Source organism: Leopardus geoffroyi, chromosome A2 (assembly GCF_018350155.1).
Source record: "Leopardus geoffroyi isolate Oge1 chromosome A2, O.geoffroyi_Oge1_pat1.0, whole genome shotgun sequence".
In the NCBI taxonomy this organism is placed as follows: Eukaryota; Metazoa; Chordata; class Mammalia; order Carnivora; family Felidae; genus Leopardus; species Leopardus geoffroyi.
The window spans coordinates 29,352,544-29,368,335 of NC_059331.1; the positions used below are offsets into that span (position 1 = coordinate 29,352,544).

The 15,792-nt window shown below is 40.2% G+C and overlaps 1 protein-coding gene across 6 annotated transcripts in view; it reads left to right on the forward strand.

The window, feature by feature from the left end:
- The window catches only part of PTPRG (protein tyrosine phosphatase receptor type G), a 719,983-nt gene that overhangs the window by 166,340 nt on the left and 537,851 nt on the right, over positions 1-15,792 (forward strand). For 4 of the 6 annotated variants that reach the window (XM_045496941.1, XM_045496940.1, XM_045496943.1 and 1 more), the window contains exon 2: positions 13,834-13,938. The exons of the other annotated variants lie outside the window; for them this stretch is intronic. In XM_045496941.1, the coding sequence (XP_045352897.1) occupies positions 13,834-13,938 (105 nt within the window). The remainder of the gene's footprint in view (positions 1-13,833; positions 13,939-15,792) is intronic. 6 annotated transcript variants of the gene reach the window in all.

Genomic DNA, 15,792 nt, shown 5'->3' on the forward strand with positions numbered 1-15,792 from the left:
CTAATACCATTCTTTGCTCTCACCTTTTCACTTAATACTCACTTACTCATTATGCAGAGGCGATATTTAAGAGCAAATGTGCTTAATAAAACTTTGTAAGTAATATTTAAAGCAGTGTTTGTTTTTCAAAATTCACTCAGAATTTCTGTAATCTGCAATCCTGTAGTTTGGGTACGTGTGTTGTACCAATTTGTTCCAGAGTTTTCTACTGCCTATGCTACATCGTTCTTATCTGTTGTCTGAAAATCAGAGGAACAATTTGTTTCATTCAGTTTTTAAATTAAAAAAAAAAAAAATTTTTTTTTGTTTATTTATTTTTGAGAGACGGAGACAGAGAGACAGAGCGTGAGCAGAGGGGGACACAGAGAGGAGACACAGAATCCAAAGCAGTCTCCAGGCTCTAAGCTGTGAGCACAGAGCCCGATGTGGGGTTCGAACCCATGAACTGTGAGATCGTGACTTGAGCCGAAGTCAGACACTTAACTGACTGAGCCACCCAGGCGCCCCTGTTTCGTTCAGTTTTGCCTAATAGGGAAGCCTCCAAAGATACATAATTCCTTTTGACTTTATTATATTTATTTAAAAAAGAAAAAAAAAAAGAAAACTGCCCTTCTGTTCTCCTTCCCAGTCCCAGTTTGATTGACTGTATTGCAGAGTCGTAAAAGGATTTAAATTCAGAGTTGAAAAGTCTCCTTGCAATTGATTTCAATGCCTTGTATACAAATAGATATTGAGAGGGAAAAAAGCAATATTGAACTGAAACTTTCAATTTTAGATTTGAGCTTTTTGAAGTCATAAAACTGCTGTTCCATTTGATGCTTCAAAAGGATCTTGGGGTATAACTGGTCAGAGTCATAGAAGGCTTTAGAAAAAGCACAACCAAAACAAAAAAGGGGAAAAAAAAAAACTCTACTTATTTAATAGCTGCCATTTCTTCACCAGAAAAAGACCATTGGTTAAATAGCTCCTTTTCCAAACAAGGGAAAAATTTCTCCCATATAATTAGTTTAAGCAACTGCTTTTAAAGCTAGTTAAAGCAGAATCAGACAGATATGCTTTTGCCATCTTGATGTGATCTGGTGACAATTTTTACGTGGTTAGAATTTTTAATTAAATCATTTTATTTAAGATTGTAATAGCCCTTTCAAATTACTCTCGTTGAGACTTGCATTGTGTTATTTCTAGTTAATAACTCCTCTTCAAGCAAGCAGAATGCAGGATATTTCTTCTGATTTCTTTCTTCAATTGAAGAGAACAAAGCAAATCTCATTCTTGCTGGAAAGGAAGCAAAACGAACAACTAACAAAAATGGAGATAACAAACATGAATTTGTAGCCCTGGGATATTCTGACCAACAACGTTAAATTCCTTGGATTATTTTTTACTTTAAAAACCCCAAGTGCAGTCTAGTTGGCTGAATCAAATAAAGCTGATGGGAGGCCTGTGTCCCAGTGTTTTAGGAGGGAGAAGTCATCCTATGCACGTTGAATAACAGAGAGAAGGGTATATTTGGTAATATATCTGCCTACCACCCACAAAGCATATTGGTCCCTGAATACATTTTCGTGATGATAGACAATCCGGGACAGTTGCTAAAAACAAAAATCCTTGTCATTTTGCAGAGATGAATTAATTGATTAATTATCTTTTACTTAGGTTCTTCATTGCTTATACGTAACTGGGTGGAAGAGAGAGGTTTCTTGTAAGAATTGTTTGGCGAGGCAGAGAGAAGTCAAATTGGGTTTAAAGCCACTCACGTGTCCATGTTTAAGCAGTAATAAAATTGTCCGTAAAAAAAAAAAAAAACCCACCTAAGTCTCTCCTGACATCCATAATAGTATGCTTTGTAGTTCTACAAGTATCACGTGGGCAGATAGTTATTTTTCTTATGTGATATTGAGGGTATAATTTGGTGCAGCATATAGCTCCAAGAGAAAATACAGTATAATGAGTATTCTTGCCTTCTTTTTCTCATTTTGTTTGCAAATAGTTGTATCTGGTTTGCTTCTCATTAACTGTTAATCTATTTTTATTGACAGGTACTGTATAAGCAATTAGTTGCTTCATCACATTAGTGCAAATCCTAATTCAGGTGAAAAAGGCAAAGGGGAGGGTTTAGAAGACATTAGCAAAATAAAACTAGAAGAGTCAAGAAGGATTTTGGCCAGGTAACTGTAAATATTAAGCTACTGTTTGCTCTCCTAAATGTTGCCTCCAGCAGCACCGCCCCCCTGCACACAGGTGCAGGTACACAATTAATGAATGATTTGTCTCGCCTCACCCTGGGGGCCCCGCTGATGAGCCGCTGTTTTCTGCTCTTGCCCGCTTCCAATCTGTTCCCCGCGCAGCACAGTCACCTTTTGAAAACATTGATAAAAATACTCTAAAATTAGATTATGGTAACAGTTGCATGGATCCGTAAATATACTAAAAACTATTACATTTCAATAAAGGCATGTTAGGGGAAAGCATATATCAGACCTCTTTGCCTCCTTGGAGCCCTTGGGTGCCTCTCCAAGCTCATTTCAAAGCCCCTTATGGTTCTGTAGGATTCTGCCATTCCTTATCCTCAACCTCCTTATTATCCCTCAACTAGCTCCCCAAGCTTTGGCCTGGTTGGCCTTCTTGTCCCATGCTCTTGCCTGCCTCAAAATCCTACTTTCTGTTCCTCGACCTTGGACGCTATCCTCTCGTCTTGCCAGTGTCTTCAGCTAAAATGATGTCTCCTTCCTTGACTATTCTAAGTACATTTCTTCTCTACTTGTGTTCTCAATGACTGTACTGTGTGTGTTTCATTTAATTTTCATATTTGTTTTACCATGCATTTCACTTATAACTTTTAAATGTTTTTTAAAACTTATTTTTGAGAGAGAAAGAGACCGAGACTGTGAGCGAGCGCACAAGCAAGGGAGGGGCAGAGAGAGAGGGAGACACAGAATCCGAAGCAGGCTCCAGGCTCTGAGCTGTCAGCACAGAGCCTGACCCGGGTTCACGAACCATGAGATCATGACGTGAGCTGAAGCCAGATGCTTAACTGAGCCACCTAAGTGCCCCTAACTTGTGTGTTTATTGATTGGCCCCACTACTTGACTGGAAACTCCCAGAGGGCAATTGGGGCATGCATTATTGAATGTCTTGATGTAGTAGCATCCTACTATAATGAATACTTGCCCACATTTTACCAAACTCCTGAGAAACTCTCTTTTTAGCCAGAGGAGTTAAGAACAGCTTAAATATATCATAGGTGTGAAGATGGAGTAGACACTTTGAGGATCAGAAGCAGAAAGCTCTGGCGAATAGATAACTACAGGCCACTGCGTGGCTGGCTGGCAGGATTTTACATGGTTCCAGAAGTTACAGGTTTCTGGGTTTACTAAGCCAGTCAGGTTTGTCCCCACTGTGATTGGTGTGTTCAGCAAAAGGGTGTGATGGTGCCTTCTGTATTTAATCCTCAAGCCCAGGATTTAGGGCTTATGCCTACAGTGTATTTTCTTTTCTTTTCTTTTCTTTTCTTTTCTTTTCTTTTCTTTTCTTTTCTTTTCTTTTCTTTTCTTTTCTTTCTCTCCATATTTATTTATTTATTTTGAGAGAGAGTGTGTACATGTGCACACATATGAATGGAGGAGGGATGGAAAGAGAGAATCCCAGGCAATCTCCATGCTGTCAGCACAGAGCCAGACATGGGACTCGATCCCATGAACCATGAGATAACCACCTGAGCTGAAATCAAGAGTCGGATGGTCCACTGACTGAGCCACCCAGGTGCCCCTACAATGTGTTTTCAACAGTCTACCATGGTTACATATTATCTTCATTAGTATTTTTGTTACTGGGCACATTATGCAGGGTTTGGTTTAGAAATAGGCACTCAGTAGCATTTAAGTAAGCTTTCTTTGATTATTTATTTTTGTTCTATAAAAAAATACCCATTTCCTTCGATATTTTTTTGATATTGCATAGGGACTGTGTGTTTATAAATGAGTCAACTACTGAAAGGACCCAAGTTAGGAGGTTTAGTTTTTATTTCTCAAGGATAAAAATTTTTCAGGCAGTCATGATGACAAGTTTTAAACAAAGGAAAATATGAATGAAGAGAGCTTAGTAATCTGTATCACTTTGTTTCCCAACTCAAGTTGTAACTTCATTTCTGCCTGAATAGAAGTGACTTTCTTTTTTATAGACAATGGCCAATGTTTATATAACTGTAATTGGATATTCTCCACATCGTGTTAGAAAAATCACTATGTTTTTCTGTTAGTATTATTGGAACATGATTTTATCTTAGACATTTGCCAATAGTGGTGGGAAGAATAGCCTAGAAAACTTCTTTCTTTTAAAATTATTATGTTTTTAGGGGTGCCTGGCTGGCTCAGTCGCTAGAACATATGACTTTAAAAAAAAATTTTTTTAATGTTTGAGAGAGAGAGAGAGAGAGAGACAGAGAGAGAGAGGGAGACACAGAATCTGAAGCAGGCTCCAGGCCTGAGCTGTCCGCACAGACCTGATACAGGGCTCCGACTCACATCATGACCTGACCCGAGCCGAAGTCGGACGCTTAACTGATCGAGCCACCCAGGCCCCCCAATAGAGCATATGACTCTTGATCTTGGGATCATGAGTTCAGGCTTCATGATGGCGTAGAGCTTACATTAAAAAAATAAGAAAAATAAAATTAGTATGTTTTGAGTTTTCTGAGACCCACGTAGAAAAAGCCGTTTTTCACTTTTGCACAAGTATACAGTAGCTGTTAACTCACAGGTATTTTTATGATGAGTAAAATTCAATTTCATGAAGAATAATTGAAGTCTAGTGTTAATTTTGTGGGTTTGAGAGTAACGTCCAGTTCAGGGCTTTGTGTTCTTGGGTACGTTCTACACCTTTTCCGAGTAATTGTATGTAAGCCACAAGGTTATTGGAAGAATTGAAGGAGCCTATGTATTTATTGATGGTGCTTTTAATAGTGTCTGCCACATAGGCAATAGGGGAGTTAGCGAAAAGCTTCTAATTGGGTGAGGCATCAGGTGGCAAACTCAGGTGGCCCTAGAGACTAGAGAGGAAATATAAATGATAAAAGAAGATTGGGTGGGGTTATGGTTCTTCTGGAAAGAGCTCCTTGCTCTTCACGGAAACGTATTGTTGCTATTTGGGAACAAAGCCCAGAGAAACATATTGTTGCTATTTGGGAACCAAGCCCAGATGGTGTTAAAAAATACAGATCTCGGGGTTCTCTCAGGATTTCCCCATGTTGGCAAACACTTAAACACAAACACACCATAGGTGAAACCAACTATCTGGAGGGATTGGTGGCTGTATTCAACATAGTGGCCAACAGGGTATAATCTCTGATCTGTGTTTGCCAATTCTGTTGACCATTAAGGATTCAGAGTGATGGCACGTTGTAAAATTGGAAGTTCAGATTTGTGGCAATTGACATTACCACAGCCCTATCCGTGACTAACCCTCGTTTTCTTGATAATCTTGTAGAATCAAGAGGCTTGGTTCTTTGAGAACCAAACACTATTAAAGTGGATCAGAAGAGGCGGTTGATTTATTGCTGTCTTATGCTGTAAGATATTTGAAACCAGGAGTCCAGTTCTGTTTTAGAAGGGTGGTTCTAAGGAGGAGTGAACCTTGGTATTTTTCAGATTTTTATCACAAATGTATAAGGACCCTTTGTATAAATCTGTTCTCTAAGTGTACCTCTCCTTGGACTTGTTCAAAGCATCTATTTTTAGTTCTGAAGTTTTTAAATTAGGATATAGTCAATAGTAGAGAGATGGCTCTAATTTTTTTGACTCTTTTAGTCTTGTCTGGTTAAAAAAATTGGTTCTGCTTTGGGACACCTGGGTGGCTCAGTCAGTAAAGTGTCCGACTTCGGCTCAGGTCACAATCTCACGGTGTGAGTTTGAGCCCCACATCGGGCTCTGTGCTGGCAGCCCAGAGCCTGGAGCCTGCTTTGGATTCTGTCTCCCCCCCTCTCTCTGTCCTTTTCCTGCTCACACTCTGTCTTGCTGTCTCTCAAAAATAAAGAAAAACATTAAAAAAAATAGATTATGTCTTTTTAAAAAATTTTTTACTGTTTATTTTTGAGAGACAGTGAGAGAGAGACAGCGCGTGTAAGCAGGGGAGGGACAGAGAGAAGGAGATAAAGAATCCAAAGCAGGCTCCAGGCTCTCAGCCATCAGCACAGAGCCCATCGCGGGACTTGAACCCATGAGCTGAGCTGATGTTGGACACTCAACTGACTGAGCCATCCAGACATCCCTAGATTCTGCCTTTTGTAATCAGTGTTATTTGAGAGTAAAATAACAAAGAGAAGATCAGTCTTTTGCTTCTCTACGTGACTTAAGTAGCAAGGTCATTTTTATAACCTACTTTGTGTCCTTTTTTCCCCTAGGATACTACATTGCTGTGCAATTCCTCTTTCCCTTGTAATCTGTTCTACTTAAAAAAAAAAAGAAAGAAAAAGTCATGGCTCTATATTAGGTCTCTTTATCACTTTAGATGGTGAAGAAAATATATATTTTTGTAGCTGGGACAATAAGTACATTTGAATATGATAAAATGGGTAATCTACTGTAATATAGTCTATTGTGTTTGAGGTGAGCTCAGTATCACAGACAACTGGAGGGACCATTTGTAATGCAGTAGTTACAAAGGGACGTACTTCTTGATTCTACCATTTGGGACACTCACCAGGTACATTTTACTACGATTAATTGGAGTACAGGCACAAAGGAGATGAAAGGCTGATGAGAATATTTAATTATTTTAACTATGATTTGATACTTTTGCCCATTGTAGGCACAAAAAAGATAAAGACTTATTCATTTTAGACTATTGTGTGGGATTTAATGTTCTTAAATGCTTTTTAAAATTCAGAGAAAATTATGCTTGTTAGAGATTTTGCCATCCTTGAGGGATCTTTAATTTGTTTGTTGTATGAGCTGTTATAATAGATATAAACAGCCCGCTTAACTGCTTGTCTGCCATTATGGAAATATGCATTCTGGATGTGAAAATGTGAGTGCCTGTACTTATTTTTAGTGGGCTTATTTTTGGCAGTAACTCTGGCAGAGAACTAGGACTCTTTATGTGAGAGCCATCCATCCATCATCTTAAGTAATTTTCATTCTGGCACTAGAGAACCAGAATTTCTTTGTTCTGATGTTTTCAATTTTGGATGGAAACAGACTGATTCTTCTAGGCTTCTGAGTCCTTTGGAATGACCTAGAACTGGACATACATTTAAGTGGAAATACCCTCAAGGGTCACTAAACTATTTTGCTTCGGGTACAAGATGTGTGACCACGTTGTAGGTGGAACTTTGGCCTGTTCTCATCATAAATCTTTGGTCTCACCCGCACGTAGCCTCTGCCCCTGTAGGAGATCATGATAGAGCTGGCATCCAGTAGACACTGGTGGCTCAGTATGGTCAGATGATAACAGTCATCTGAAGGAATGCTGCGGATGTGCTGAAATGCCTAGTGACTGTGTGTCTTTCTCGGTGGGCGTCTCAGACTTCCACTCATTTTCGGAGACACAAATGCATGTGTAAATGTATCATCTTTGTCAAAAAACAAGACGTTGGCTGTACTCTGGGATTTCAATTCCCGCATCTGCAGTATTGGAAGAAAACGGTCTCCATCATTACATAACTGCATTTAGTTTTCTCCCCTGTAGATTTAGTGACCCTTCTCTTTGACAGTAGAACCTAAGGAAAGACACTATGTCAGGAATGTTATTTAATGTAGTGTTTAGAGGGGTTGGTCTCTTTGTATGAAAAATGTTCTGCCTGCAAATTAACACAGTAGAGTTCAGACAGCTTGAAACTCTTTTTATTTCCCCCAAGTCAAAATTTCTGGGAAACGCTGAGAGTCAAGATTACATAGAATCCTCCTGAAGATATAGTTAAGGCAGATGGGATACACATCTGCTTTTATAATCCCAGAATACAAACATTTATTGTTATAAACTATGTCCGGTGGCTCTGGGAAATTAAATCATGCACATAGGAAACAGTTCCGTTGATATCTTCAGTGGTAGGTAACTCTTTGGATATTTTTATAGGAAAGGATTGGGCCTTTGGGTCTGGAAACATTTTTATCTTTTTTGCTTCAGGCTGGAAATGAGGTAGGCTCCGGAGAAGTTCTGAGAGGGGGTAGAGTTTATGAAATCTCCCTGATGAAAATACCTGTCACTCATTTCCCGCTCTGCATAGCAACCGACCTGACTTAAAGCTTCCTCCTGCTGAGTGAGGCGTAAGCATCATTGGCTAGTTAATGCTATTGGTTTTGAAATCTACACTTTCATCCTGTCAAAATTGAGAGGCTCAAATTCTCCTGGATGATGGGAGTAGCTGGGTATTAACTGTCTAAACTCATTTCATTATTATACCATTCAGACCCTCGAAGGCTGCCCGGGTTTGATATTCCTCTTGCCCAGGTGTGTTAGCCGTGTGTGTGTGTGTGTGTGTGTGTGTGTGTGTGTGTGTGTGTGTGTTGGTTGAAGTCGCACTGGAGACTACCTCTTTGAGGTGGAGTCTGCAGCATTGTGCACTATTGGATGTCCTTTTTGTCTTCTACACTTGTTCCATCACGGTGATCCCAATTCCTTGAAGCATTATCACAGCATTAAAAGCCCTCCTGAGCTTTCTGCTGACAGATGACTTCAGCTCCATTAACCATAGTGGGCTTGGTGCTGTAGAACTTGATAGAATACATGTTTGCACAACACTGACTCCTCCTTCTTATTAGTCACAGGATACCCATAGGCAGATTTATACTTCTTGTCTGTTCTGAAGAATGAAAATACATATTTTCGTAAGCATGCTCCATTTTTAATTGTGTAATTAAGTTGCTGACATAAGCAAGTATGTAATTTCGCATTAAGGTAAGGATCCGTAAAGGCATGCATTTGCATAATTTAATTTTCTGCACAGAAGATATTGAAAATCAATAGCATGATTCATAGCCTTACCATATCATTGCCATGCTGCTGTTGGTTGGCTGTTTGAGTGTAAAGAACACAAAGAGTATTAAAATTGATTGAATTTGGGGTGCTGAGTCTGTATCTTTACTTGGGAACCTCAGATTGTTTCTTTTGCAAATCTCTGCTCCTTGCCAGTAATATATTATGTTGCTTCGTATACTCAATTCACATCTTTGAGTGCTGTTCAAATAATTTCTAAAAATTGTTTTTTAAAAAACACCTTATTATATGATGAAAATACATTTGAAGAGGGGAGTAAAATTCTTTTGTTTTAAATTATAGAAGTGTCATTCGTACATGCTTATGTTCTTAGAGAAAAAGAAATCACACATTACTGACGTGGATGGAATAAAAGGGAAAACTAAATATAGTCATCTTTAATGAATAGTTTATGTGTTAAAAAGAAATCTGGTGTTGGGGTGATAAAGTCCTTTGCCTCCCTGTTCATTTCTGAGTTGCCTCCCTAAACAGTCGCTTATGAGGAACTCCAGAACATTCCCTCCAGCTTCATGTTTTAGATGTTTGCTATTGTGATAATTGGGCAGCGACTAGAAAGTGAGGCAGTGGGAAGGTCGTGGTTTTGCTTGTGGCTGATATGAATACACACATGTACATATACATAGATAGACGCACCCACTCTTATCCCCCCCGCCCCCAACACAGACACTATCAGCCTTTTTGTTGTTCATGTGTGTGTGTAGTCATTCACTCACTCATGATCGAATACCTACCATATTCCGGACGCCATCATGGATGGTAGGTTGAGAGCTCTTTATCTCTGGGGAGCTTGGAGCCCGTCCTAGGCCACACAGCATGTCCTTCAGAAGCAGGTTTTTTGCCCATTCTTCACCTTGCTATGTGCAGCTCACATTGTACCTCCGTACTTTTGGGGGTGTGATGAAGACAGGGTTACCCCGCCTTCCTTGGGATAGCCCTGCCCTCTGTGTTACCTCTTGTCAGTTGGCCTGTTTCCAGCAAATACACACGTCTTGTTTTTTGTCCCAAGTGAACTCCCTTTAGACAGCTCTGCCCCTCAGCTGAGGCCCCTTAGTTCACAGTGTGCTGAATATGGATGGCTGGGAAGGCAACTGCTCTTTGGGGTATGGATTCCATTACTTTTCAGTGCCAGGGGAGGACCTTCTGACGGTTATACCTCCCTTGTTTCTTGAATTGGATACGTCTTTGTAGGTTTGCTTTTTGCACTAATAGTTCAGTGGGCTTGGGAAGCTGGCAGGTGTGGGATCCCCAAACCTGCTTACCTGATGAAGCTCTGGGCTCTGTTGCTTTGCTTTTCCTGCAGGATGGCTAACATCGCTGCCCACACGAAAGCAACACCCATGAGAGATGGTTCTGGCAGCCCTTGTCCTCCTTTGTTCCCCAACCGAGTCTTCTCAAAGGTTCTGGAAAATGACAAGCACCTCCTTTTCAGGACAAAAGGGGGATTGGCTGTAGAGATTGTGATTCCAGATAACACCTCCTGTAAAAGGTATAAATGCATATCCTTGAGGATGATTCCATTCCTCCTTTCCTTTTACATCTGGCTCATTTGTGTGTGAGCTTTTCTGGTTGAGTTCAGATTTAGCCACATTCTGAGGTTGATGCTACACCCGTGTTATTTCTGTAGTAAGCGGTTCATCCTTGCCTGGCCAGCCTTTCCCCAGGGTTAACTTAGCCAGTCAGGTTCCAGGCTGTGAGGGCGAGTTGAGAGAATGTCAGAGTTGAAGGGGGTCTCTCTGGTCTAGCTCAGCAGGGAAGTTTGTATTTTTATCTCTGACTTCAAAATTGAATCACCTGGAGAACTTTAAGAAAAGTACCTGTGTGCTGTATCTTGGTGCCACCCCAGATCAAGTGAATCTGAATCTTAAGTGGTAGCCTCCAGGGCATAGATTATTTGTTTTGCTTTTGTTTTGTTTTTAAAGCATCCAAGTTGAGAATTAGAGCTGTAGTCCAACAATGGCCTTTTATGCATGGAGAAATTGATGATCAGGTGTAGAATTGACTCATTTGAAGGTCACCAAGGTCACCTTTATAGTGTCAATTGGGGATCTTTTGTATACAAGGGACAGAAAAGGGAGCTTTGGCAGGTAATTTGCTCATGTAAATATAAAGCTTCCCACAGGAACAGTTTCAAATTACCTTTGTCATGGGCTTTAATTTTGTCAGCAGAATTGATCTATAGATTTTGCTTCCCCTGGTGTGGTTGTATTTTTGAGCTCCTCTCCTGATCTTCTTCTTGACCCCTAGCTAGGCTCCTGAAGCTTTCTGGATCCTGCCCTAACCCCGCCAGGAAGAAGGAAGAATCTCTCTGATTGACTGATGTCCCCATTGCCAAACATGTCACTGGGACCAAGGGCATGGTTTACAATGATTGGCTGGTTTAAGCCAAACAAGGCCCCCTTGGAGCTGGCAGGGATGGGGTGACAGGATAGACTGTCCATTACATGACTTAACAGGTAGACTTACGGGGCGTGGGTATGATAATGACAAAATCAGAGTCTCTGTAACAAATTTTTTCTCTATTATTTGGTATTTTCGAATCACTCTGTGCCCAGTGCTTAGCTGCTCTGCTCACAGTATCTTGTGGTGGTGTTGTAACAATGCTATGAAGCTGCTACTTTTAGCTTCATTTAACAGGCAAGGAAATTCAGGCTCAACCACATACCCTAATGGAGGTCACATTTCTGTGTTCAAGGCAGTGTTTTTGCTCATTGCCTTGACAGAAAGAGGAAGGATTATTTGGGAATAATTATTTAGAGTGAACTAGCTCTAAGAAGCATATTAAACAGATACATAAAAAAGTTTCCCACATGCACAGAAAACAAATAAGCCGAACAATTATTTATGTAGTGTGCTTTAATGCAGGGAAAAATAGGAGTGTAGGAGATGGAAAATTTTATTTTTGATCTCTAGAAGTTTAAAATGGTCAACTTCCTGGATCTCTGCATGGCTTATCTGCAAAATAGTAGGATGGATTGCATGGTGGCTACCTAAACCTTTATCAACAAAAAATTTAATTTTTGTTGTTCAGGACCAACGAACAAACATAAATGGTATCAGTATCAGGTTTACTTTTCAAGCATTTTTTTTTTTAAACCAGTGTTTGGAGTTGACATGCAAACCTAAAGCACAGATCTCCTCGACTTTCGATGGGGTTATGTTCTCATAAACTTGTTGTAAGTGGAAAATATCTTGCACTGAGAATGTATTTTATACAGCTAACCTACTGAATGCCCTAGCTTAGCCCAGCCTGCCTTAAACATGTTCAGAATGCTTACATTAGCCCACAGTTGGGCTGAATCATCAAACACAAAGCCTAGCTTATAATACTGTGTTGAATGTTTCATTTAATTCATTGGATACTCTACGGAATGTGAAAAACAATGGCTGTGTGAGTACAGATGTTTGGAGGCGTGTTGGCTGGTGATCCTCGTGATCGTGGGGTTGATTGGTAGTTGTGCCCTCTGCTGCCCAGCATAAGGGCAAGAAGATCTTATCCGGCATATTGCCAGCCTGGGGAAAAGATCCAAATCCAACCTCCGAGGTTCGGTTCCCACTGACTGCGTATGGTTTTTGCACCATTAGTAAAGCTGAAAAATTGGTAGGTCGGTCTGTCGTAAGTTGGGGACTGTCTGTACTTTACATGTTTCCTAATATGCCATCATGGTGACATCATTATCATTACTTTGACAAATTCAGAATGGAGCATGTACTGTTTTCTTAGTGCCTTCCTAATCTTAAATTGAATCTACAGTTCTCCTAACCATTGTCCCTGCTTTTTAAAAGCACACTTGATTTTGTTTGGGTGCACTTAAATATTAACATAGATAGCTGGAATGTATTGTTTGAAGTGTAATTCCATTTCATTTTGGATTCTGGACACCTGTGGTATTTGTGTTCTTACATGTCAGTGCATTCGGGTGTGGGCTCACAAGAAGGGAAATTTACATTCATGAATTGGTTGGGAGGGGAGGAGTTTGAACACTGTAGCAGGCTCTCTGTAATGGCATAGAAGATTGGAATCATTATGAGTTTTCCAAAAATACATCATGAAACAGGTTTCTTTTCTGAGCATTGTTGACCTTGCGGGTTTCGCGTTTCATATCTTCAGGTGTAACAGGTGACTATTTAGGGTCTAAAGGATGTGGAGGATGTGTACTCACCATGGGATGTCTCCCAGGCCTTAGACTGCGATGTGTTTGGATGGCAGAAGCCGTGGCTTTGATGCAGGCACGCTCATGTTCAGTTCCCCGATGGCTACGTGCTTATCTGTGTTACCTGGGACCAGTTACTTAGTGTCCCTGAGCCTTAATTCCTCCAGTTGTAAAAGAGACCAAATGACCACTTGCTCTGTGAAGATCAAATAAGGCTTAGAGGTCTTTCGCAGCTAGGACCTAGGCTTATCTACCTAGCCGGAATAAAAACCGCGGATTCCAAGTCTACTGGTTGAGGGACATTGGGCAAGTTAAAGTTATTTAACTTCTGTAAGGTTCAGTTTGCTTATCTATAGAATGGTCTCATTACTGGGACCACCGGATGTATTGTCTAGTAGTGTTCTGCGGACTGTGTAAGATACTATATGTCAGTGGCTTAGTGCACCATGCTTGGTGACTGAAAGGAAAGGCTCATTGTAAACTACTCTTCGTAGTAATCCTGATAATCTGGTTGTATAGGTTATCCTAACCTATATTATAGGTAATATAGGTTATCCTATAGTTGTGTTTCTGTAAGTCAAGAGGTTCTATTCCATTATCCCTGAGGTGTGTGCTTCTGGGAAGTCACCCGAGGTGTGTTGGACACCCTTCCTATGTCCAGTGAACTTACTGTGCTCTCCCTCTCTTCCAGCCTTGACAGAAGGCTACGTTGGGGCCCTGCACGAGAGCAGACACGGCAGCTCAGCGCAGATCCGCAGGCGTAAGGCTTCAGGTGATCCGTACTGGGCCTACTCCGGTGAGTTGATGTGTTCCGACCAGGATCACACAGGCCAGTCACCAACCCCGTGAAACTCACCGGAGAGTACTCTTCCAATCAGTTTCACACCTAACTTGTTTGTTCAAACCTTTGGTAGTTCACTACAAGTTGCAACACCGGAGCCTGTTTTTCCTCAAGGTTATATAAGTATCTTAATTTATCTCTCCCACCTGTTTTCTCAACCTGCTTTCCCCCCCTCAGTTTGCATTTATTTCTGAACTTTACTTGTTAATGAGTTATTGTACCAAACATGTAATTTCCCAAAAGACACAGCCTTTTCTTTTCTGTCTTTTCAGTGGCTGTGATTTCAGAAAGCAGCAAATACAAGGCTAGTCTTCAGCTGCTAAATGTCTGCTAAATATTACAAAGCATCACATATCAAAATGATCTGTTGTGCTTTAATCTAAAAAAAAATGCAACTTTATTTTCAAGTCAGATCTTGTTAGTTGAATATATTTCAGCCCTCTATGGCATTCTGCAGTTCTTTTCATTTTTGCTTTTAAACTTTTAGCCTTCAAGCCAGTGGAGACAAGAGAGCATTATTAAAAGTATGTTGAATGTTACACTGCAAATAATTTTCTTACATTCTAAGGGGGGAATAAAAAATGAACACCTACAAGAATATACAGACATTTCTGGATGATGCTTCCAGAAACCATCAAAAGTAAGATAGGTGGATTGTTAGTTCCAAACGAGATTTTGATGCTTACAAATATATGGAAAATGTATTGTAGCCAATTAAGGAGGAAAGGCTGAGGAAGATAGACAACTTTGGAAATTATAGTGGCACTGAATAATTCAAATAATTTGTAGGAAAAGGCTTGAAGGCATGGGGTATTAGTATTAATAATAAATCTGTGTTTATGCAATGTCATTGCATATAGAATTGCAAGGCATTATTTTCATCATGATGCTCTGCTTTTCAATCCTGAATTTCCACCTGCAAATCTTGTTAAATTTATGTCACTGTAAAATTTATAGGCTTGATCTTTAATTACACCTTATCTATTGGCTTTTTGCATCCTTTTGTCTATTGATAAATCTCCTGCCCCTACGGGGAGAATAGCCTATCTGTTTTGTTTTGCAAGGAACAGATAGCGATTCTGAAGTCTTCCATCACACCCAACTCCTTGTGATTAGAATTATCTAATTAGAGCCTTTTTGTCACCATTTCTGATAAATGAAGGAAATTGCGCGATGAAGGCCAGAGTTACATATATACATAGCTTCTTGCCAAGAAATGCGAAGAAAATTTATCATTTTGTACCCTGTGGCTCCCATATCAGTTAGGAGGAGGCGTAAAGTGGCCTGCTATTTACAGTTCATCAATCTAGAATAATAATGCTGTTAGGCAGGAAATTGGAAGTTCTATCCCATCAGCATCTCTGATTGCAAGTGGCAGCGAAGAAATGAAAGACCTAAAACTTTTGCCCTCACTCAGTTAAGAATGGATGCATGTGATGCAGTCTTTGGAATGGAGCAGTTGTTGACATCCTTAACTCCAGTGGACCTAATGAGTCTCCGTTTTGCATTTACGGAATGCATTTCTGGAATGGATCTGGGAACTGCCTCTGTCAGCAGAAGGGCTAGTAGTTCAGTGGCAGGCTTTTGGCACCTCTTTTCTGTAAAAACTCCAGACAGTAAATATCTTAGGCTTTGTAGGCTACGTGTGGTCTCTCTTCCACTGTCGTGCAGAGGCAGCCATCGGTAATCCTAGATAAACTGGCTGGGTTTCCAGAAAAATTTATTTATGAGCACTTAAATTTGAGTTGTGTATAATTTTCATGTTTCAGGAAATATTATACTTCCTTTTATTTTTTTTCCCCTCAATCA